Raw genomic sequence first — 9,418 nt, 5'->3', positions numbered from 1 at the left:
CCCACCGATCAGCACTTAGTTCAGTAGTTATCTAGGGGCTTTCTTATAATATAAAACCGTACTCATGTCAGATTTTTCTATACGCACAAATCATTCACGGTTCTCTTACAATTTGATGTTTCAGGGGTTCTAATATCATTAATATCGCTTAATTCACACAACTATACAGTCGCTCGCTCAGTGTGATTATTAAGAATTGAATACAGCAGCTGGATTCAGTGCATGCTCGTGCCATTCTTCTATCCCAAGTCTTTGTGATAATCGGGCTTTCTAGCACCTCAAATCTGTCCTTACTACCACAACATCTTCAAATTGATAATTTCATCAGCAGCATTGGCTTTCATATCAAAACTTGAGCCTTCATATCGACAAGCAAGACCCTAAAGCTTCGCAACACCACTTCAAGGAACCAAAACACTTGATCTATTCATATACTCAGATAATCGAGAGGATGTCTGCCTCCTGGGACGTCGTGTTCACTGAAGAGTTCGATGAGAACTTTGGAATGGGCCTAGACGATGGGTGCAAGAAATACTCAAAATTGGTATGACATTACCCCTTCATTACTTGGATGACACCCTAACATAGTCATTATAGTATAATATATCGAATCCCGCCGAACTTCATGGCTTGAACCAAAATCTTTCAGATGATAACGAAGACACCGAAAGCTCTTCATCGGACAGCATACCAAGCTTCGTTTCTGTTAGCGACGAAAGGTCAGATTGCTACACATCTGACTACAACGATGAGATTGAGAGCAAATCGGGTATCGAATTCGACTTTTGGGCTGTCTCCCAAGATGAAAGAGACCAAATTGGTCAGGAAAGTGATTCTCCCATAGACTGGGACTTTGAAAATTCTATTGGTATGTTTACACTGTCCGATCTTATTGAAAAGCATGCTAACTATCTCAGAACCTGTAGAACAAGAGCCATTATTCAAGACCATCATGATCGATACTCCCGAAACCTTTGACGAGTTCTTGCCAGTTTTGTCACAGCTAGTGGAAGACATCCCAGAGCTCGGATGTGACTGCGAGGGTGGAAAGAGTTTTGGTCGTAATGGAGTCCTAACGTTTTTCTCAATGACAATTCTTTCTCGGAGAGAGACATACATTATAGATGTCTTGGCGCTCAAAAAACTCGGAATACAAGTCTTCGAACAAGAGAATGTAGAAGGGCTGTCGTTAAAGAAAGTTTTGGGATCAAAGAAATATCTGCAACTTTGGTTCGATGTTCGACAGGACTGGGACACCCTGTATCACTTGTTTGGAGTTACACCAGGGCGAATTCTTGACCTCCAATTACTTGAGTTTTTGTCACGCAGAGGCTCAAAAGACAGTATTCTGGGATTATTCAGAGTCATGAGGGAGCATGGCAAGGCTTTCATGAGCAATAAAGAGCTTGAAGATTGGTTAGATGAGAAGGATGAAGGTCGAAACTATTTCAGCGGCCATGAACTAGGTTATGGCGTTCTGGAAGAGGAGCGACCTATCAGCGAGACCACCAAGAGGTATATTGCAGGCGATACGGATTGCATGTTCCATCTGTACTTCCATCTCTCGCTACAGTTGAGATATTGGGACCAGGAAATGCAGATAAGTATACCCGAGAAGGCTACCGAATCTGCGGAAAAGACCACAGGGATTGCGAATGCCAAACAACCTATCGAGGCTGCCGTCGTCATAGAATCAGGATTGTCGACAATTGAGTTGCAAGAGCCCACTGAGCCTGCTGCTCCAGTCGAGCCACGTCACAGAAGGGACTGGTTGACTTTCGTCGAGGAGCAATCAATGCTCAGGGCCGAGCTCGCAATGGCCCCTGAATATGACCCCAATGATCAAGATAGGAAGTATAGCGCACCAGAAGCATTTCTAGAGATCTCACGACAACAAAATGATCCTGAAAGAGCTGCTGCAAGGCGTGCCAAGGAAATTGAGCGCTCAATGTTTTAAAGGGAACAATTTGAAAGAGCTAGGCAGCGGTTATATGAGTCTTATGTGAGAGAGCCAGAAAGATAAATGTTTGAATTGGATATTGATAGGATACAAAATACCTACCAGATAATAATGTGTTGAAAAATTATAATAATATAGCGTAATGATTAATTCTCTCAAAGAAATAACAATTCAAGATCCTCAATTATCACTGTTTTTACAATCTGTATGACTGAATTTAATATATACCTGCAACGTACAATACTGACTAACAAGTGGCACCGGTGCGGCTTCACTCATCGATATATCATAACGACATCTTCTAACCTGTAGAGTTCATCGCCATTACTGTGCTGCTCCTATATATAATCAATTGATACCGTACACCTGCAATTCATCCAAGAGTATCTTAGAATCCGACGATACAGCGGATCTTATATCATCAATATCGCTTCATTCACGCAACTATACGGCTCGCTTATCAAGTACAGTGGTTAACTGCTTGCTTGAATACAGCTAGCCATATTTGGTACATGGATGGCTGTATCACTTGTTAGTCCAAAGTAATTATAAGGATTAGATTCTCCTACAAGTCAACATCTTTTTCGTTCTCACAACAAACTTGAATTTGATAGCTTTCGTCAAGAAAATTCTTGCACTCTACTTGAGAATTCATCAGCACGATCCAACTACAAACACCTGTTCATTATACCAACAGCTCCTCATACCAAAGACATCTCCTAACAGGGTAGACAAAGTACCGCGCGAATATGTCTTCCAACATCGAACAAACTTTCCAAGCAGGATCTGTCGAAGACTTGCAAACCCCGGTTGAGACATTCGATGAGAATGAAATCATCCTTGACAACGTCTCTGAGTCCCACTCAGCATCAGTATGTCCCCAGCTCCTATTCTCACTTGCTTTTATACTAACTTATTATCTTTAGGAGGACATAGAATGCAGTCCCTACCTTGAGTGGACGCTTTCATGGTCGGAATACATCGAAGAGATCTTAGCCGAAAAAGAGCGTGATCTTGCATTAGAAAATGGAGATTCCAGTGAGGACTTCTCATGGCCTCCGTCAGATGAATCATGGGTGAAACAACCCATAGTAACAATTGCTGATGAAGAAGCACAAATGGCTGCATTAGACGAGGAAGCCGAGAACGCTCTCAATACAGGTGCAAAACGAAGCCCGGATGCGCCCGCTCCAGTAGTATTCATCGACACGCTCGAGAAGCTGGACAAGTTTCTCCCCGTCCTCTCTCGGCTCAAGGATGGAGTTGAGCTTGCATTCGATTGTGAAGGCACACCGGAAGAGGACGAAAATGGGAAACCTATCCCAGGCGGTGGCTTTGGTCGCACTGGCGACATGTCTTTCCTGTCAATGACCGTAATCTCGATCGACATAACCTACGTCTTCGATGTCTGGCAGCTCAAGAGTGCTGTTTTTGACCGTCAAAATAATGACGGCCTATCTCTCAAGAAGATCTTAGAATCCCATGATAGAATTCAGCTCTGGTGGGATGTGCGTAGCGATTGGGATACCTTATTCCACAAATTTGGGATTCAAATTGGGAAGGTTCGTGATGTGCAGTTGATAGAGCTTTTATCTCGGTGGAACCCGAAGTCGAACGTCTTTGGCTTATACAAGGTTATGAGATGGGAAGGTCACCATACAATGAGCAACCATAATTGGAATGTCTGGTTAAAGGAGAAAACAGAAGGGGGGGCATACTTCCAGAATAATGGCTGGCGACCGCTCACAACCAGACCATTGACCAGAACAGCAAAAAACTACATTTCAGGCGACACTGAGTGTCTTTACGGCTTGCATAAACGACTGCAGGATAGGTTGGAAGAGTGGCTCTATATTTTGCAAGGAAAGACTGTCGGAGGTCTAATGGATGCAATTGGGAAGCCATCCACTCTCCCAGCAACTATGGACGACTTGATGCAATTCATTGACGAGCAATCAATGATTCGAGCTCAAGATGCTACATCTCCAGGGTTTGATTCCAGGTCTCGTGAGGGAAAGGCGGATGCACCTGCAGCATTTCTCCGAATAACCGACGTTTGGGAGAATTCCCGGGATAGGGGTTCGAAAAGACGGGAGGAGGGTCAAAAATTGGTCCAAAGTCGACAATCTATGGCGGTAGACTCTTGAAGGAGGTTATGAATTCGTTAAAGAAACCGATTTTATGACTACTAGGGTATGGAATAGGTTGTTAAGTGAATGTTCTAGAGCCTAGCGATAGTATCATCATGCCAGGATTTTCGCAGGGAAGTTAAAGTATAGCATAAAGGAAATTTGTTTTTCTAGACACTACATCAATCATCAAATCATATAATTTGATAGGAAAATTTATACAATAATACTACAAAAATGAAAACCATTGAATAATATGAATTGAGATTGAGATGATCTTAAAGCTTTGTAAGAAGGGGGGGATCATAAAAGGTTTCCCCCTTTGTGTCTGTACCCCCTTCCGACTTTCTGGCATAAGAGCTCTAAAACAACACAAGAGCTCACACATAACAGCACAGAGATGAAGTTCACTATGACAGTCTAAATTATTTGGTTATATAGTAGTTTGCCCATAATGGTTTATCTATCAAAGCATGAGATATATATACTGATGACAAGAATTAGGTACCCATGAAGTAAATTATCCCACAGACATTTATTCCATTCGTCAACAGCTTAAATATTAACCCAATTTGGTTGCCCTGAATACTTAAATGTTGAGGCCTCTTCAAACATGACCAGCTGGATAATCTGTATGAGTGAATTTTATATACACCTGCAGGGAAAAAAAACTGTCCAATTTCCTTTTGTTCAGGGTGACAGGCAATCAGTTTTCGTATGTTGAAATTAGTAAATTTCTTAAGATTTGCCAGCCTAGCACGAGGCAGTGCTAACTAACAATTCATAGGGGTTAACAACTCGAGCCTCCTTGACAAGTCAAAGACACCCGTGGACAACTTCACAACAAGCAGACACACCACCAAAAAAACAGAAGTGGCTAGAGAGACTTCTTCATTTTGCATCCTTTACACCCTTTACGATCATTGTCTGTGAAAGGCTCATGAATTGTAAAACCAACAAAATTTCTGAAAGTTACAGTCATCCAACATCACCATGTCTGAAAAGGCAGATTCTTCCGAGCTTGTCCATAAACATGCTGGAACATCATCCGAGACGAGTGAGCAAGAGTTAGAGGTAAGTCAACAGAAATGACTGATGCATCCTTTGTGAAACTTGAACTATCCATGCTAAAATTTGGTACTTGTAGATTCCCTTGACTCAACAAGAGCACACCGAGCCTTTTGTTCTCAGCGATGTCCAAGCAGATGATAGTATTGATAACGATACCACTCTTGCAGTCGGTTGGCCTTCATCTCCAACTATGGAGAACCAAGCAGATACGGTAGCCGCAGATTGGTCTGACAGGAACGATGATCCCCAAGTTGATATGGGACCAACGGCGGTGGCCTCAAGAGATACAGAAGCTGAAGACTGGGATAATGTACCAACCACGGATGATGGATCCTGGGAGTATATGCCACCTAGAGAAGCTACCTTCACAGAATTTGGTAAGTAGTTTTTAACTTTCATTGCCCAGAATGTTTGAAACCTTTTCAGTTCCCAGCTCATTTTCAAAATCCTAATAATGTCTTAGACAAGCGCTTCTTTCTTATAGACTCTGTCGCGACAATGAATTGGTTTCTTCCGGTACTATCAAACATTCAGGATGGCTCGCGCCAAGAACTTTTCTGTGGCTGTAAAGGAAACGGAATTGGATTATCGAGAGATGGAGCCATCACTTTCTTTACTATGACCATTAGGTCCTTGAATACGACATACACCTTCGATGTTCAAGTTCTAGGAGATCAGGTGTTCAACATGGTTGGCAACAATGGTTTATCATTGAGGATGATTCTTGAATCCAAGGAATTTGGACAGGTTTGGTGGGATGTGCGAAACGACTTCGAGGCGCTATCTCACCACTACAATATTCATCCGCACTTCGATCTAGACCTTCAGCTTCTCGATGTCATGTCAACTAAAGGTAACAGAGCTAGGTTAACTAGCCTAATAGACTCTGTCCGCCAAAACCAAGCCGGAGAGTTGAGAATCAATGACCCAACTATGTGGCGCGGATACAGTGGAACATGGAGCTCAAAGAAGAAAGAAGTGAAAGATTACCTTGACTGGAATGGCTTTGACGCGTTAGAGATAAGACCAGTCAACTCAATCGTGATTCTGGGTTGTCGCATTGATACAGAGATTCTGCCAGAATTGTTTGATCATCTACTGCCACGTCTTCGGGAGACCACTATTGAAATGAAGATGGGATCTCCAGAGCTGTTTCTTAATATTGTTCGAGAGGAATCTTGGATCAGAGCTCATGCGGTATGGTCAAGAGAGAGCTCCAATGTTTACGTCTCTGGTATCTGTCGAGAGATCAGGAATCATCCTAGGACTCGGTCACCACCAATCTTTACAATGTTACCACAAGTTATTGAGGGAATTCGAGAGGATGAGTATATGATTGGCTTTGAGTAAACTATGGAGAAGATGAAACGAAGTGTTTGTTGGTGGCGATGTTGAAGCTATGTAATTTGCTTGGTGGAGAATGGACCATCCCGACGAAAGCTTCACTTCAGCTTTCAGACAATGTCGTCTATGGAAATAGTGTGGTGTTTTTGGACAATTAGTTGTAGCTAGAGGCAGACATAAGAAGTACTTCCAGGAAGTAGTAGATAGTAGAATCAAGTATGGCATGCTGGCATGTCGTATCTGTGGTCCTTAATAGAGTAGAATTGATATTTGAAGAATGCGCATGTTTGAGATATCAACATCTTCCACAAGGTACAAATCATGTTCATAGTCCATGAAACTTCATGGGGTTCCGGTGCCAGATACTCTGTGCTTATTTAAAGAAATGATGTGAATACAGAGATTATGGGAGACCTTGGTGAAACCAATTGAGCTATTTGATGATAACTTGCTATATTGAATGTGCATCGGAGCATGCAGTTATCCAGAGCCGGCGAGCTTGTGAGCCCAGTAGATTTCAAATGTAACAATAGAGAGGGTCGTCCCAGGAAGCTCAATTAGCAACAGTGCATTCTTAAGCTACAGAAGCAGTAAAGGCAACATCAATAGCATAGGAAAGAGAAATGGTCGAATAATTGTGTCTGTTTGAACTGAAGGTCAATGTCAAACTCAAAGCTCAAGCATCGATACACGTGCGATCCGCGTTCTGTAAATCATTAGTGGATGTGTATGGACTGGCGAAACACTGCAAAAAGTGATTGAGCATTATTATCATCCAAAATCTCGGTTTGTAAGATCTGAGAATTCTTACAATGCTTTACCAAAGGTCAAACAATGAAGATATAGATTCTGATATCAAACAATTGAAAAATGTATTTATTACAAATTTCGAAAGTTGAGAAGTTTCCCGTCAGTCCATGCACCTACCCATTGGTGAATCAAGCTAGCGCGTCTCCTCGCGTAAAGTGGCTCCATCAATGTCGTGTTCCAGCCTTCTCCAATTCTTTCATCAATTCAACATCAAATCCCCTTGTCTTATTCAATCTGTCAATTCCTTTTGTTATCAATAGTATTAAGTTATCAGCTCAACTAAGGCTTATTTCACGACGTCAATAATCAAAATGTTTCTCAAGCGCAAGCGTTCCGAATCCGAGATCTCAACCACTTCATCTCTCCTATCCAGTCCTCTACACTCCAACAACTCCAATTCTATGCATATTGATTCTCCATCAATAAGATCACCGAATCTTTTCTCCTCTCGTACCAGGAAGCGTCATAGAGATAATCGACCAAGTGAAGACACCGTCCATCGTATGTCCTCATTCTGACAATCCAACAGCTGCGCGTCAAATATTAATCAACTCTACAGAACATACCCTCTCCCTCCTTTATTCAGCGCAGCAACCTTCAAATATAAATACAAATTGCATGCCACCGCCCTCACCTTCGGCAATTTCGCCTCATACCATAATACCTAACCCACCAAATAACGCTCCACACCAAGCCTCACTCCATTCTTTCTGGCAATTGCCATCAAACCGTCAAATTTCACCGAGTAGCGATTCTTCTTATACATCATCCACATCTGTTTCTCCTAAAACAATCACACATCCTCACCTAATACCGACCAACTGCGAGGATTGCGATGCATCACTAGCGAACACGGAAGGGGGTGACGAAATGGATGTAGATACTATAATGGACATCGATATGTATGGAGCAGGAGAGACAAATCATGCATGTACGAATTGTGGGAAACAAGTTTGTCATTCCTGTGCTGTGAGTAACTTGGGAGTGGAAAGGAAATGTTTGGGTTGTGCAGGGAGTAACAGAAATGAAAGGAAATGGGTTGGAGGCTTGGGGTGGATGAATTAGATGTGGAGAATTGAATTGGAAACAAAAGCGGATACCCGGCGTGCGTTTAGTTGAAGAAATTTGTACAGGTTCACCGTTGTATATTCTGCTTGGATGTCTACAGCTTGGCGTTAGAAGTTATGAAGCGGCTTCTTTCTTGTATCAGGATATACTAATTTCCAACTCCTTAACGATGATGAGATATTTTAAATTGTATAGAATCAAAATTATCAGCTAGTCCTCACTCAATCGTCCCCCTACAAACAAATTAGCAAGTGCTACAAACATGACGTGGAGTCACAACACTTCAGGTATTCCGCTAACGTCCTCATAACTTCTCTGCTCAAAATTAGCCTTCCAAGGCTTTTTTATAAAGTGTACTCTCACAGCTCTACTCTATCCCATCGAATAGTGCGCTAGACTGCAAACCGTTCATTTCCAAGAGCTAGCTTCCTTTGATTTGATTTTATGTTTCCATCATATGATTGCCCTATCTACACATCTATACATTTATAGAGAATAGAGCTATAACCCCTCATAAGACCCGCAAGTAGTTTGTAAAGTTTCGAAGTTTATATTATGCAAACTATGCGCATCATGACTGATCAACAACAAACGAGACTTTAGGGTTTCCAAACTCAGCATGTCGACAATCTCAAGTGACACTGTGTGATATCGTATGACCGACAAACTCAAAGGCCTATATCATCGCGTTGATCACATGAAAACTACTGTCTGATATCAATCTTTACATTGGAAGTATTTTGAATCTGAGATTATGTGAGTGATGTCGTCTGGTTCAAGAGATTTTAGTACGCAGGATTCTTCTCATAACCTCTGACACAGCAACATCGAGATGATACAATATGATATGACGATGCGACTTGATGCGACGGTCATTCGAACCCGTAAAGCGAGGGCTCTTCAAACTTCTCAGACAGAAAATAAAGGCGTTCCCGGGAAATCGAAGATACAGAATTGTTCCATCATTATTCTGATCTACCACATTCTCCAAGTAGACAAAAGTCGATTAGATTGTGAAACAAGAATATTATCAGAA

At 42.0% G+C, this 9,418-nt stretch overlaps 4 protein-coding genes across 4 annotated transcripts; all 4 read left to right on the top strand.

Annotated features, from left to right (window-relative positions):
* Nucleotides 1-451: 451 nt before the first annotated feature.
* On the top strand, nt 452-1,957 carry EAE98_005832 (uncharacterized protein; the record flags this gene model as incomplete). Its single annotated transcript, XM_038953454.1, has 3 exons — nt 452-544; nt 598-868; nt 918-1,957. The coding sequence occupies 3 exons, from the start codon at nt 452-454 to the stop codon at nt 1,955-1,957; spliced, it is 1,404 nt and encodes a 467-aa protein (XP_038810555.1).
* A 752-nt stretch (nt 1,958-2,709) lies between these two features.
* Nucleotides 2,710-4,107, top strand: EAE98_005831 (uncharacterized protein; the record flags this gene model as incomplete). Its single annotated transcript, XM_038953453.1, has 2 exons — nt 2,710-2,832; nt 2,887-4,107. 2 exons carry the CDS (start codon nt 2,710-2,712, stop codon nt 4,105-4,107), a joined length of 1,344 nt encoding a protein of 447 aa, XP_038810554.1.
* A 975-nt stretch (nt 4,108-5,082) lies between these two features.
* EAE98_005830 (uncharacterized protein) lies at nt 5,083-6,510 on the top strand (the record flags this gene model as incomplete). Its single annotated transcript, XM_038953452.1, has 3 exons — nt 5,083-5,163; nt 5,237-5,537; nt 5,624-6,510. 3 exons carry the CDS (start codon nt 5,083-5,085, stop codon nt 6,508-6,510), a joined length of 1,269 nt encoding a protein of 422 aa, XP_038810553.1.
* Nucleotides 6,511-7,625: 1,115 nt separating this feature from the next.
* EAE98_005829 (uncharacterized protein) lies at nt 7,626-8,379 on the top strand (the record flags this gene model as incomplete). The annotated part of the gene is made up of 2 exons (XM_038953451.1): nt 7,626-7,815; nt 7,874-8,379. 2 exons carry the CDS (start codon nt 7,626-7,628, stop codon nt 8,377-8,379), a joined length of 696 nt encoding a protein of 231 aa, XP_038810552.1.
* Nucleotides 8,380-9,418: the final 1,039 nt, after the last annotated feature.

The sequence above is a fragment of the Botrytis deweyae genome (genome assembly GCF_014898535.1).
Source record: "Botrytis deweyae strain B1 chromosome Unknown BDEW_011, whole genome shotgun sequence".
Lineage (NCBI taxonomy): Eukaryota > Fungi > Ascomycota > Leotiomycetes > Helotiales > Sclerotiniaceae > Botrytis > Botrytis deweyae.
The sequence above is the reverse complement of the archived record's forward strand: the minus strand, read 5'-3'. Positions and strand labels throughout refer to the sequence as shown.